Raw genomic sequence first — 15,250 nt, forward strand, 5'->3', positions numbered from 1 at the left:
TCGAGGTGGGGAAGACAAAAAAGATCTGGGAAATTTTTTTTTTACTTTTATTTAATTAATTATTTTAATAGTTTATTTTTTTTTAATGACACGTGGTGCCCAATCATTGTCCACGTGGGTGCCACATCATTAGTTAACGGAAAACTTAACAGCCAGACTAACGGATGTATGAGATTATCCCAAAATTAACACTTTAGGTATGACTCTAGAATGAAAAAAAACTTCATGTACTAAATATTGAAAACCACGAAACTTGAGAATAGTAAATTGAGATTTACCCTTCGTTTATTGTATTGCTCTTAATGTAAATTCAATATAATATGAACGCAACCTAAGAATTATTTTTAGCATGTAGATTCAGCAGCTTTGATTGGTTACTAAATTATTTAGGAATGAGTGTACGGTTTCAAAATATGTTGTGTAGCGCAGACATTATTGCTAGTCACTACTATAAAAGTACTATTTGATAACTTCACAACTATAGAAGTGCTATTTGATAACTTTTTTTCTGATATTTTTTTTTTTTACAAAATGATACATATACACTGAGGAGTTGGAAAAATAAATTTGGTTGTGAACTCATCCTTTTTTATATTCGAATTTGAAACATCTCACTTATCAATATAGAGTAACACCATTAGTACTAAGTATCTTTTTTTTATATCTTTTGCGAGAATCGAAACTAAGACCTTTCACTTACAAGTAAAGAGGAATATCACTTGATCGTAGTACTAAGTGGCTTTTTTCTTGGATACTTAGATATAAAAATCAAGGAAAATTAGGATTAAATTGGTTTCCAATCCAAATAACACAATGGTTAAACATATGTTGACACCTCGCTTCCCATTCCATACTCTTAAGTTATAACGACAAAAAGTAGCTAGGTTCTCATGTGCGACTTCACAAAAATCATGGTGCAGGCACAAATAATATATATATATATATATATATATATATATATATATTTACATGGGGGAGTATAGCCTTTGGAGCCTTTTTATGACACTGGAATTGCTTTTGTGCAAAGGAGATGGGTAAGAAGCATCCCAGAACCGTTTTCGGCTAATCTCATTAACGTTAGTCCCGCATAATAACAAACACGGGACTAGACTAATAGTTAGTTCAGTCTAGTCCAGTGATAATTAGTGAGGGTAAACAAACGCCCCCTTAAATATTAGTAAGCGATGAAAGTCACTGTTAGATGACACAAAGACGTGAGAATTAATAGCCATCACAGCCTTGTTAGTCAATAGAAAGAAAATTGAATCAACGCGGTTTTTAGCTTTGATTTGTCAAACTGTTAAAGATCAACACCAGCCCATTAAGATTAGTCGATATAAGGGAACTAGATTGTTCTAGTTCAAACATGCATGGAATTGTTCTAGAAGATTCTAGCATGTAATATTAGAGGTGACCGGTACATGCTTGAATATGCTAGACAATTCTAGCATGCAAAGTAGGTTGGCTATTCTAGAATTATCTAAGCTAGAGATTTGTAGAATGTACTAGAAACTAGAAACTAGTTATAGTTTGTAGAAAGAACTAGAAACTAGTAGAATGCCAAGCCCTCACCTATAAATATGGGTGTAACCAATCAACCAATCAAGAGAGTAGTCAAGGAGAGAGAGCTAAGTAAGAGAGTGAGAAGCCTTGTAAGTGAGTAGTCTTGTGAAGAGTTTGTCTCTAGAAAGAGTGAGTGTCATTGCTTCTAAAGTGTCTTTGAGAGTTTTGAGTGTTGTAATATTTTGTGAGTGTAATACAAGTAATTTGTTTACTTGTGGTGTATCTCCAACACTTGTGTTAGAGTTGTGTACTCTAAGTTTTTCCCCAATAATTGGTATCAGAGCGGTACGATCAGGGACCGTCTCTAATGAAGCTTTTGAGAATTGTGAGAAGTTTAGTACTTTACAAGATTGTTGACTAATCTTGTTCGGCTTATCGAAGTTCTGCCGACACGATGGGAGATCTTCAAGTTGTTGAAGGAATCAAGAAGCTGAAAAATAAAAATTACAGCACATGGGCAACATATATGGAGTCTTACCTACAAGGTCAAGATCTTTGGGATGTCGTCGGCGGTAATGAAGTTACGCAGTCGGAAGAAGACACTAATGGTGCTCTGCGGAAGTGGAAGATCAAGGCAGGGAAGGTCATGTTCGCCCTATAAACCACAAGAAGACATGTTGGAGCACATACAGAAGGCCAAGACACCAAAAGAAATGTGGGACACCTTTGTCACACTCTTTTCAAATAGGAACGATACAAGACTGCAGCTTCTCGAGAATGAGCTGTTATCGGTGGCCCAAGGGAACATGATGATTGCCCAATATTTCCACAAGGTAAAGTCCATTTGTTGTGAAATTTCTGAATTAGATCCTAGTGTTACAATTGTAGAATCCAGGATAAAAAGAATAATTATCCATGGATTGAGACCCAAATATTGATGCTTCGTTGTCGATGTACAAGGATGGTCGACCCAACCATCACTTGTTGAGTTTGAGAATTTGCTTGCCGATCAAGAAGTATTGGCAAAGCAAATGGGAGGGGTCTCGTTAAAAGGTGAGGATGAAGCATTCTGCACCAAAAGTAAAGACAGCTTTAAGCAGTGTGCTGATGGTGGATCTAAAAGAAATGGTGACAAGGAAAAAGGTCATCAAGAAGGAGGGAGTTCTCGGCCATGGGGAGCTCCGAAATATCACAGCAACCGTGGTCAGTCCCAGAATAATAAAAGGTTTGAGGGAAAATGCTACAATTGTGGAAAGAAGGGCCACATGGTGAAGAAGTGCTGGTTCAAAAAGTCCACAGAGAGTAATGTCGCCAGCGCAAAGGAGAAAATTGAAGATGATTGGGACGCCGTAGCATATCTAGCTATGGAGGAAAAATGGGACGATGAAGCATCTTCTTGGTGGTGCTCAGAAAATGAAGTGTTGGCTGACTCGAGAGAGGTTGAAGATACATTACAGGAGAAAATGGGAGACCAATCTGTCCAAATCCAATCGAGTCTAGATGAGCTCAAGGATTTGCTTGATGGTGACGATGTCAAGCAAGAAGTACTTGAGAGTCCTTGGCAAACTGGCGTGTGCCAACAACCAGAAGAAGATAGACATAGTGAAGTGGAAGTATTAACTCCACGATCACAACTAAGGAGGTCAACGGGAATACCGAAGCCAAATCCCAAATACGCCAACGCAACAATAGTAAAAGAAGCAGTTGAAGCTGCGATGCATAAAGAAGCATCAGAGAACTCTGAGTGGCGTGAAGCTAGGAGAAGAGGTCGATGCATTAAAGAAATGTCAAACTTAAGGTCCAGTGGCAAGGCCAAGAGATGTGAAACCCATATCATGCAAATGGGTGTTCAAGATAAAGCATCGACTCATTGAGAAGAAAAGAATGAACTGGTGTTGAGGGGGAGTGTTAAAGATCAACACCAGCCCATTAAGATTAGTCGGTATAAGGGAACTAGATTGTTCTAGTTCAAACATGCATGGAATTGTTCTAGAAGATTCTAGCATGTAATAGTAGAGGTGACCGGTACATGCTTGAATATGCTAGACAATTCTAGCATGCAAAGTAGGTTGGCTATTCTATAATTATCTAAGCTAGAGATTTGTAGCATATACTAGAAACTAGAAACTAGTTCTAGTTTGTGGAAAGAACTAGAAACTATAGTAGAATGCCAAGCCCTCACCTATAAATATGGGTGTAAGAAATCAACCAATCAAGAGAGTAGCTAAGAAGAGAGAGCTAAGTAAGAGAGTGAGAAGCCTTGTAAGTGAGTAGTCTTGTGAAGAGTGTGAGTGATCTAGAATGTATCTCTAGAAAGAGTGTGTGTCATTGATTCTAAAGTGTCTTTGAGAGTTTTGAGTGTTGTAATATTTTGTGAGTGTAATACAAGTAATTTGTTTACTTGTGTTGTCTCTCCAACACTTGAGTTGTGTTCTCTAAGTTTTTCCCCAACACAAACTATACTGATATCTTCATAAATTTCTCTAAGAATTTGATTGATATTTTCCTACAGACAAATCTGGATATGCCCTGTTCCCACACCTTGGAGACAAATCTAGCAAAATTTCCTGGAAATGGATTTGAAATCTAAATAAAATCCCGAAAATAAAGTTTCTTGAGAACTCCATTTTAGCTAGGCTACAAAATAAAACTATGGATATTTATGTAACAGTAAGTTGACGCAATGAAATGAGCCAATTTTAGCGTCCGAATTAGGTCCCTGATGAACCAATATTTATACTATATATTTTCCCCTTTTTCTATTTTTTTTCTTGTCTAGTTTAGTTGGAAGTTTTGAGTATTTATGAGTTTTGCCATTTTGTGTTTCTAAGAGCAGCAAGATTGAGTTTGGTGGAAAAGTATGCAAACGTTGGAATTTTTTAGTGATTCTAGTTGGTGCTGATTCACAAGAGATCGAAGATGATCATATCAAATTTTCAGCTCAAAATTCCCAGCCAATTGTTCCCAGCTTAAGAATGAAGACAGGTCACCGTGCTGACAAGGCAGTTTGGACCTCTGAAGGTTGCACAAGAGATAAGTATATAATTAAAGCCTAAATTGAGGAAACTTCCTTCTTAGCTTTTGAAGCTGACCTTTCAAGCTTTGTAAGGACATCTCATTCATTGAAATCTAAGGACTTTTGGTCTACTAAACGTTATGGCCAAATCTGCCCACTCCATTTGGCTAATAAAAATAAGAAAGTAATAGCACTTGTTTTGTGCTTTACTTTGTCATCATCACTCGGCAGACAATGGGGTTTTCAATCCCACTCATTTGGCCTTTGTAGCATTAGAAAAACAGAAGCTTTTGGTTAAAGGCAAGGAAAACACACGGATGTGGGAAAGAAAAGATGGTAGAAAATAGGAGATCATGGGGTACCCACTATGAAGTGGAGTTTGGTTGGTCTTCCACTTGTGGCCTTGGTGCTTTGAAAAATCATTGCCTTTTGTTTAAGGCAACACACGGCAAGCAACAGAGGGGAAGGTAGAGAGAAATGATGAGAACCAGAGAGGGAGAGCACGGCAGAGAAGAAAGGCAGAAGGCAGAGAGCAAAAGAAGCAGCGAGTAACATAGCAGAAAAATAAGGGAGCCGCAGCTCCACATGGAAGGAGGATTGGAAAGCATCAAGAGATAACCTCCTTGTAAAAAAGGGTTGTCTCTTTCTTTGATTCTTCATGGATAATTTCTTATGTATTCAAATAATTATGTGTAACTAATTTCCTTTCGCTAGAGTGAGGCCATGAGCTGCAACATGATTTCGTAGATTTCTCTTTCAATTACTTAAGTGTTGTTACATGCTTGCTTTGATATTTTCAATCTCTAAATTAAACTATCTATGTGTCTTGATGATTGATCACCATTAGGATGCTTAGAAAAGTCATTGGATGCAATTTTGAATAAATGTCACGTTAAAATTGGTTATGCTTCTTGTGATTGAGGATTGTAATTTCTCCTAAGGTAAATATCATACTCTTAGGGATTACATGGTTTAACAAAGGGATTTTCATCAAGATTAATGAATCATTATGTTTATATTTAATCCAAATGTCATGGATAAATTGCATGTAGTGGTATGCGTTTTAACTTGAATGTCACAAGTAAAACATACACAAGGAAAACCCAACCTTCAAAGCATATGTGTTTTCGATTACTTAAGCAATTGGAAGAGCTACGTAGGAGTGTTGTTGGTAAAGGTTGAACTCTAGCACCTTGTCAATCTAATTTTCTTAAATTAATTGTATTATCTTGAGTTTATATTTTTACTTGTTTTGTTCAGTTGGATCACTATTCCTATAAGCCAATTCCCATTTTAGATATTTGTTTAAGTTACATCCAGTAGTATTTAGTTTCGTCAAATTAGTGTAGTTCTTAGAGTTAAATAAGTTAAATACACAAAAACTCGTAAATTGTTTATATCAGTCTCTGAGGAGATCGACCTTGCTTGAGCCATTCTATACTACAAACACTTGTTCTCTTGCAAGAATTTTCTATGGTTTAACCCTTGTTTTACAAGTGGTAAAATCGCCATCAAGAAATTGGCGCCGTTGTCGGGGACTGTGCCAACAGTTCCCGAGCTTTTGTGTTTATTTTTCTTATGCTTATGTTTATGTCTTATTTTTATTAATCATTAAATTTAAAAAAAAATAACAGCAATTAATTTAGTTGAGTTTCGATCTTTGATTAAGTGCAGTGGATGTGTGGTGTGAGATTTTTATCTTTGTTTAACTAACTAGTGGTTGCCAATTTGCATAAACCGTGTTTTTGATTCATCTAGGTTTACTTACTTTCTTTTCCTTTTTGTTGTTTAGTTAGTTTCTGTTAAGTTTTATTTTATTTTACTTTTATTTTTATTGTGGCTTAATATTTCTGTTGTTTGTTCAGGTGTAGTATATGGTGATTGGAACAAGGTCCAAGAATCAAGTGCTTATTCCTTACGACCCTGAACCAGAGAGAAGTGCAAGGAAGTTAGCTAGAGAAAAATATTTAGCACAAGATTCCAACCTTGGTGATACTTTTCTTAAGGATTTGTTCTGTGATCCTGAGAGCAGCACATCTATTTTCCAACCTTTGGCACCAGTTGCACACATGGCCCTAGCCTTACCTGCAGCAGGTCAACCTTTAAGAAATTCATTGGCGGCGAGAATCAATGCAGTGCCAAGGTGCATTATATATCCAGATGTGGAAGATGGGACAACCTTTGAAATCAAACCTCACATCCTCAACATATTGCCATCCTTTCATGGGTTGCCAAACAGTGATCCCAACATGCATTTGGCTGATTTTATTGAGGCATGTGACAACACCATAATCAGAGGTTTCTCTTCTGAAGTTATCAAGTTACGCTTGTTCCCGTTCTCTTTGAAGGACAAAGCCAAGGCGTGGCTACATTCTCTGCCTGCCAATAGCATTACAACATGGACAGAATTGCAAGAAAAATTTCTCAATAAGTTTTTTCCTTCTTCCAAGACTCTTGCACTCAAGAAAGAGATATTGGCTTTCGCTCAAAAGCCAAATGAGTCTTTCCATGAAGCTTGGGAACAGTATAATGAGATGTACACAAAATGTCCTCATGCTGGGTTTGATTCTAACCTTCAAATGAACATATTTTATGATAGTCTCAATGCCACCACCAAGAGTCAAGTGAATGCATCTGCTAGAGGGTCGTTAATGTCGAAATTTGCAAGGGAAGCATTTTAGTTGTTTGATATGATGGCTTCTGAGTCCCAACAATGGACAGAAGAACAAACATAAAAGAGGGGAGTTTTTTAGATTTCTCAGAGTTCTCCTAATGTTTCTGCTCAAATTGCTAAAATGGAAAAAAAATTTAATGCCAAGTTTGCTGCTTTAATGCAGGTCTCTTCCATGCCCAATGCCCAAGAAGCTTGCATCATTTGTAGTGAGACAACTCATGACATCACTCAATGCCCCAACAAGGATAGCTACCCTGAGCTTGTGCAAGAGCATGTGAATATGGTGAATAATTTCATTAGACCCAGAAGTGACCCTTATTCCAATACATATAATCCTGGGTGGAAGAACCATCCCAATCTCAGTTGGGGTGGCAACCAACAACCACGTCAATACCAACAGTCTTACCAATCAACTAGTGAGACTAAGAAACCATCTCTTGAAGACCAAATGTCACAGCTAGCTCAACATATGTCCGCTCTCTCTAATAGCACCAACAATTTTGTCCAATCCACACAAACTAGCATTCAGAATCTCACGGCATCAGTGGGGAATTTGGAGACTCAAGTTAGACAGCTTGCTACCATGTTCAATGAAAGAGAGAAAGGAAAGTTCCCGAGCCAATCTGAGCAAAATCCAAGAGGGATGGAGCATTGCAAAGTAATACGGACATTGAGAAGTGGCAAAAGGTATGACAACAGAAAAATGGTGCACCATGAAGCCGAAGTGGAAGAATAAGAGCTTACTGAAAGTGCACCGTTAGCTGCAAAGTCTCGGTTAGAGGCTATTTCTGCAGCAGGTATTCCAGATCCTAGTGCAAGTGACAAAGTGCAATCTCGACCCAACTTTGATGCAAACAAGGAAAAAGGCCTTGGTAGTTTATTTGCACCTTCTGACAAGCCACCATACAAGCCACCTTTGCCATTTCCACAACGACAGCAACAACGTTCCAAGGATCAACAATGCATTGAATTCATGAAGACGTTGGCTAAGGTTCAAATTAATTTGCCTCTATTAGATGCTATTAAACAGATCCCATCATATGCCAAATTTCTGAATGAGCTATGTTCTAAAAAGAAAAAGTTCTTGGAATACGAGAAGGTGATTTTAACTGAGCAATGCAGTGCTGTCCTCTTACATAAGCTACCACCCAAGAAGAAAGATCCGGGGAGTTTCACTATCTCTTGTACTATTGGTAGTCTTGATTTTCATAAAGTATTGATTGATTTAGGAGCAAGTGTTAACCTTATGCTTTATTCTGTTTTTCAAAAATTAGGTGAAGGAGAACTCAAGCCCACATCTGTGAGTCTTCAATTGGCAGATAGGTTCGTGACTTATCCCTTGGGTATTCTGGAAGATATGATTATTAAAGTGGATAAATTCTATCTCCCAGCTGATTTCATTGTACTTGACATGGAGGAAGACAAGGAAGTGCCTCTCATTTTAGGCCGACCGTTCATGGACACCGCCCGGATACTTATTGATGTGGAAGTAGGTACTTTAACCTTAAGAGTGCAAGGAAAGTCAGTTGTATTCAAACTCTTTAAAGCTATCAAGCGTCATCTCGAACTTGAAGAGTGTTTTCGTGTTGATGTTTTGGATGGGATTGTGCATGCAAACTTTGCCTCACGATCATCTAATGATGAGCTGTTAACTTGCCTTACCAACCATGATGCTACTTTATCTATGGAAGAAAATGTGGTGGACGTCATTGCTGCATTGGATAGTACACCAATTCATAATCCAAAGTGGCGACATGTTTATGAAAGCCTTGGAGTGCCTAAGCAGCCCCTTTTTCCTTCAAGTGAGCAAGCTCCGAAGTTAGAGCTCAAGCTACTGCCGAGCCACCTCAAGTATGCTCATCTCGGGGTGAATGAGACCTTGCCTGTTATTATTGCTGCTGATCTTAATGACACGGAGGAAGACAAATTACTAAGAGTTCTTCGCAAGTATCAAGATGCTCTGGGGTGGACACTTGCTGACATAAAAGGCATTAGTCCAGCTTTGTGCATGCATAGGATTTTTATGGAGGCTGAAACTAAACCAATTGTTGAAGCTCAAAGACATCTAAATCTGATCATGAAGGAAGTTGTAAGAGTTGAGGTGATGAAGTTACTCGATGCAGGTATCATTTATCCAATCTCGGATAGCAAATGGGTGAGCCCAACTCAGGTTGTTCCAAAGAAAACTGGTATTACTGTGGTGAAGAATGATAACAACGAGCTTGTGCCTACAAGGATGACCACCGAATGGCGAATGTGTGTTGACTATAGAAAGCCCAATAACAGCACTAGAAATGATCATTTTCCGCTGCCATTCATTGATCAGATGCTCGAGATACTAGCTGGTCATTCTTTCTATTGTTTCTTAGATGGTTATTCAGGGTATAACCAAATTCCAATTGCCCCTGAGGATCAAGAGAAGACAACGTTTACATGCCATTTTGGTACATTTGCATACAGACGAATGCCATTTGTATTGTGCAATGCCTCTGCCACTTTCCAACGATGCATGATGAGTATTTTTTCTGGAATGGTTGAAAATATTGTTGAGGTTTTTATGGATGACTTTTCTGTTTTTGGTAATTCTTTCGATATATGTTTGAATAACTTGTCTTTGGTTTTGGAAAGATGCAGGGAGACTAATCTTGTGTTAAATTGGGAGAAATGCCATTTTATGGTTAAGCAGGGCATTGTGCTAGGACATCTAATTTCAAGCAAAGGAATAGAGGTCGACAAGGCAAATATTGAGGTGATCGCCAAATTACCACCACCAATTTCTGTGAAGAATGTGAGATCTTTCTTGGGACATGCTGGTTTTTATCGAAGATTCATCAAGGATTTTTCCAAAATTAGTCGTCCTCTTTGTAATTTATTTGCTAAAGATGCTTGTTTTGATTTTAATGCAGATTGTCATTATGCTTTCAACAAATTGAAGGATCTTCTCACATCAGCCCCAATTATAACAGCTCCAAATTGGACCCTTCCTTTTGAGCTCATGTGCGATGCTTCCGATTACGCTGTGGGTGCTGTCCTTGGTCAGCGACGTGACAAGCTCCCCCATGTTATATATTATGCCAGCCGCACTTTGAATGATGCTCAGCTGAATTATGCCACTACGGAAAAAGAGTTACTTGCAGTGGTATTTGCTCTTGAAAAGTTTCGATCGTACTTAATTGGTGCTAAAGTCATTGTGTATTCTGATCATTCTGCTCTCAAGTACTTATTGTCTAAAAAAGAGGCCAAACCACGATTGATTCGATGGGTCCTTCTCTTGCAAGAGTTTGATTTGGAGATCCTGGATAAAAAGGGACGTGAGAATGTTGTGGCGGATCATCTCTCAAGATTAGTAAATGCAAGCACTGATGAGGCAGATTCATTGCCCCTGCAAGAGAGCTTTCCAGACGAGCAACTTCTAGCGATTACTCATCAAGTACCATGGTATGCTGACATCACAAATTATTTGGCATCTGGAGAAATACCATCAGAGTTCAGTTACCAACAAAGGAAGAAGTTCCTCTCCACTGTAAAACATTACTTTTAGGATGAGCCATACCTTTTCAAGCATTGCCAAGATCAAATCATTCGTCGGTGTGTCCCCTTAGAAGAACAAGAAAGCATTTTGAAGTTTGCTCACCACTATGCATGTGGTGGTCATTTTGGACCAAGAAGGACAGCGGCCAAGATCTTACAGAGTGGTTTCTTTTGGCCATCTTTATTTAAAGATGCATACCTATGCTGCCAGGCTTGTGATAAGTGTTAAAGAGTTGGAAATCTTTCTCAGAGAAATGAGATGCCCCAACAAAGTATTTTGGTGATTGAACTATTTGATGTTTGGGGTATAGACTTCATGGGACCTTTCCCTTCTTCACATGGCAATCTTTACATCTTGGTGGCGGTTGATTATGTCTCTAAGTAGGTAGAGGCAATAGCTTCTCCAATATGCAAAAGTTCTGTGGTGTTAGGTTTCTTGCAGAATACTATTTTTCCCCGATTTGGAGTACCTCGTGCTATCATCAGTGACGAAGGTACGTATTTCTTAAACCGCACCATGGCTTCCCTTTGTGCCAAGTATCATATTCACCATCGCATAGCCACCCCATACCATCCACAAACATCTGGACAAGTTGAAGTATCTAATCGTGAGCTCAAGAGGATTCTTGAGAAAACTGTCAGTTCATCTCGAAAGGATTGGAGTTTAAAGCTTACTGATGCTTTGTGGGCATATAGGACAGCTTATAAGACACCAATTGGGATGTCTCCTTTTCGTTTGGTGTATGGGAAAGCTTGCCATCTGCCTATGGAACTTGAGCACAAGGCATATTGGGCTATTAAGCACCTCAATTTTGACTACCAGGCAGCTGGAGAGAAGCGGAAGCTGCAGTTGAACGAACTGGAAGAAATAAGGAATGATGCTTATGAGAATGCAAAGATTTACAAGGATAAGACCAAGAAATTTCATGATTCTCACATTCTTCATAAAGAGTTTCAACCGGGTCAGAAGGTTTTGCTTTTTAATTCGAGATTGAAACTATTCCCAGGAAAGCTCAAATCACGTTGGAATGGTCCATATCGTGTTGTACAGGTCCATCTTCATGGGGCTGTGGATATCTGTTGACCCTAAAAACTACCAAGCCTACGTGGCGCGCAGGCCGAATAATCTATAAGCTAACTACGTCATTCGGTGAATACGGGGCGTGCCAACTCGTCGGCGAAACTTGACCGAGGAGTAAAATTGGTTGATGTTGCGTTGGGTGCGCGGCTGACATTGAGGCCGAGAAAGGAACACGTCTCGGCCTCTTGGGTTCTCGAACCTGAAGACAAGGTTACTATTCTTACGAAGTTCACGAATCGCCGTCGTCGGATTCGGTCACAGTGATGTTATTCGTCAGAGTAAACTCTCGCCGAATCGACACCAAAGTGTAAGGGCACAAATACTCAAAGCGAATATAAGTCTTAACAGTGAACGTGGTTCGGCCGTTTGAATGCCGAACTCTAAATCCCATTTGGGAGTATCCAATCATAAAATAACTCGGCGTGCAATGCGCCGAGCTCAGTAAACTATAACACCTCACTTCGTCGAGAAGGCCAATGAGATGACCTCAATCAATAAGGATTCGGAAATCCTTCTCGACCGAGACTTGGATAGGTAACCAACCGTCATCGCCGCAGTGCTGTTGATGCCAACGGAAGATACTGCGAGACCGGCTGATTCTACGATGACAGAGCTATCTATGCCGACTTAAGATATCACCGGTTGCTTTCACAATGTTGTTGATGCCAACGGAAGATGTGTCAGCGAAAAGAGAAAATAAAAATCTCAAATTGTTGAGAGAGTTTGCACAAGGCAGTTGTGTGTTGAATTCGAGGGGGCTTGAATGATGCACAACCTCCTCTATTTATAGCACTGAATCCATTTAAAGCTGAGTTAAAACCCTACTCGGACTAGGTCTCATTCTCCTGATCAAACACCAACTCGACCAGTCCTATTTTCACTATAATTGAGAACCTAGTCCTTAATTGAGCCGGATTCGCTTTCGGGTTATTAATCCTACCGAGACTCCTTATTGCACCAAGACTCGACTTGTCTTGCATCATGACTTAACCGACCTAGGTTTGGAGGCCCACGCACTGAACGATCCATGGCACCCTTGTCGCCAGTCCTTTCGGGCCGAGAATGATTCTATACTCGGCCCAAACTGACATTTTGGGCCCGAACATTGCCCCCTCGCTTCTGAGGTCTTCAGCCTGAATTCTTTGGTCGAGTTTCGGCCTTGAAGAAGCAAATCTAATACTCAAAACCCAAGTACTCTATTTCTAAGGCGCATTTATTGAGCACGATTGCACGATCTTGATCCTGCTAACCAACACATCACATGGCAGCCTTTAACTCGGCCAATCCCTAATAATGACATCTAAGGCGTGCGGCTCCCTGAACCGTCATGCCATCATGACCTGACTGCTGAACATAGCCACGCTACCTCGATCCGCAAGCTATTCGTCATCGTGCAGACGTCAAAACATCTTTCGCCATAAATCTCGCCGCCACAAGCAATCGTGCGCCCCCAAAACCTGAGACCCTCAGTCTTCTCAACTGCACCTCCTGAATGTTCGTAATGATTAGCACTTTCTTTGGTCGATTTTACCCTCCATTTCGAACGATTGCCCTTCTTTTCTCAATTCTATAAATACAGAAATTTTCTCATTTGCACTTTACGCTTTCAAAATTTTTGAAAATTTCTTGCCATTGCTCTCTAGTGCATTTCTTCTTTCCAGGTCTTCGTTTTCAACCTTTAACCCAGAAATTCTTTTCTTGTCATCCCTTCAAACCTTTATCCATGGCTTCCTTTATCTCCAAGCTTTCTAAGGAGTGTGACCAATGCCAGAAAATCATCGATCGGAGTTTAATCAAGACCATCCGTTTTGAGAGTGACATGAGTACCCCTCATCAGATCTTGGGTCCTCTCTTTAAAGCGGCTGTGCCATCAACCATCACTGGACTTCTCTAGGAGCACTGCCTATCGCCCTTGCTACAATGGTTCGACTGGTCGAAGTGGGATGTGGCGAGACCTCAAGGTTTTTGGCCCTCGACCACTACAACCTGGGCAGCCTGGGTTGTACGAATGGAAAAGCTCTTCGGCGAGCAATGGAAGGCCCTGGGCATCTACGATGCCATTCACCTCTCGTCCATAGAGGTCATTCTGGACAAGGAGTTTCTCCTAGCGGCCTTATGCTTCTGGTGTTCGGCCACCAACACCATGGTCCTTCCTCTCGGCCCCATTGGCCCCACCATCCTCGATCTTACTACCATCCTGGGGACTTCCCCGACTGGAATCCCAGTCGACTCTGCCCTTTCTGGGTACCCGTCGAATCTTAACTTAAGAACGTTCTTCGACAAACGGGCCCTTGAGACACTAAGCGTTGATGGCCAAACACCCCAAAAAGAAGAGATTCACAAGCTTCACAAGAACTTCTTCAACTATAACACCCTCTACCTCCATTTTGTCGGCCGAGGAGAAGAGGCGCTGCGAGAAGGAGAGCACGAGGCCTTCCTCTTTTACTGGTACAACAAGTTTATCTGTTGTACCAAATCCAACAAGTGTCTGGTCGAGAATATGCCAGTGGCCGAAGCCCTAGCTAGTGGTCACACTCTGGCACTCAGCCCGGCCATTCTCGCCCATCTCCTACGCTGTTTGGCTGACACGACCCTGGATAAGGTCGACCCGCAGCAGAATGGTCCCCTCTGGGTCTTCCAACTTTGGTTACAGGTCTACTTTGCTCCTCTTCGACCGACGATTGCTGATTTCTCGCCCAAGGAACCGCTCGGCCCTCAACTGGCTTTCCGGCCAATCCCCCATCACCAAGCCGAAGAAGTGTTCAGATACTTTTTCGCTCTCGATGACCTTTCTGATGACGAATTCATGGTCTGTCGTCATCGGGAATACCCTTCGTCGATCAGACTTCCTACATCAGCGTGGGGCGCGAACGAAGATGCTGACCTTCGTCAATCCTAGGGGTCTTTCGTGCTTGCCCGCGATCTGCCTCTCGGCTGTGAGGGTCGCCGAGCGAGTTGGGAAGTGTATCATCCAAACTTCCTTGCTCGGCAACTTGGCTACCTCCAAGTTTGCCTGATCCCCCTTCTCTCCTCACTGTCCGTCCTAAGCCGCGAACGCTAGACTGGCTCTTTAGAGAAGGAGTGTAGCGACGCCAAAAATGAGTTCCAAGAGCGGTGCCAGAAATTCCGCCTTCGACCGGCCACTCCAGAATCTCTTTGCACTGACACCTTTGGTGACTGGTGGGAACAGTATACCCATCAGTTTTTTGGTGTTCCGGTCGAAACCTTTTTGGACAAACTTTTCGGCGGTCGACCTAAGAAGGCTTCTGCCCCTCAAGCCCAGGGTAAAGGTTTATCTCTACCTTTTTCTTCAACTTTGTGAACTACGAATCTGCTTTGCTGATTTGCTTTCATTTTCTCAGGCAGCCAGCCGCTGAAAAAGGTGAAGATGGTTGCTGCAGCTGCGGCCGAGAAAAAATTGGTCACCTCAAATAGGGCAAAAACT

At 40.9% G+C, this 15,250-nt stretch overlaps 2 protein-coding genes and 1 pseudogene across 3 annotated transcripts in view; 1 reads left to right on the forward strand and 2 right to left on the reverse strand.

The window, feature by feature from the left end:
• The window catches only part of LOC126629089 (putative receptor-like protein kinase At3g47110), a 169,721-nt gene that overhangs the window by 93,468 nt on the left and 61,003 nt on the right, over positions 1–15,250 (reverse strand). The gene's annotated exons all lie outside the window — the stretch shown is intronic.
• LOC126629097 (uncharacterized) lies at positions 1,613–3,917 on the forward strand. Its single transcript, XM_050298985.1, has 2 exons — positions 1,613–3,515; positions 3,569–3,917. Exon 1 carries the CDS (start codon positions 2,535–2,537, stop codon positions 3,375–3,377), a length of 843 nt encoding a protein of 280 aa, XP_050154942.1. The 5' UTR covers positions 1,613–2,534; the 3' UTR covers positions 3,378–3,515; positions 3,569–3,917.
• On the reverse strand, positions 6,976–7,082 carry LOC126630868 (small nucleolar RNA R71; annotated as a pseudogene).

This window comes from Malus sylvestris, chromosome 7 (assembly GCF_916048215.2).
Source record: "Malus sylvestris chromosome 7, drMalSylv7.2, whole genome shotgun sequence".
Taxonomy (NCBI): domain Eukaryota; kingdom Viridiplantae; phylum Streptophyta; class Magnoliopsida; order Rosales; family Rosaceae; genus Malus; species Malus sylvestris.

Coding starts and splice junctions, on each gene's coding strand:
- LOC126629097 (XM_050298985.1), top strand. CDS start 2,535: ATGGGAGGGGTCTCGTTAAAAGGTGAGGATGAAGCATTCTGCACCAAA.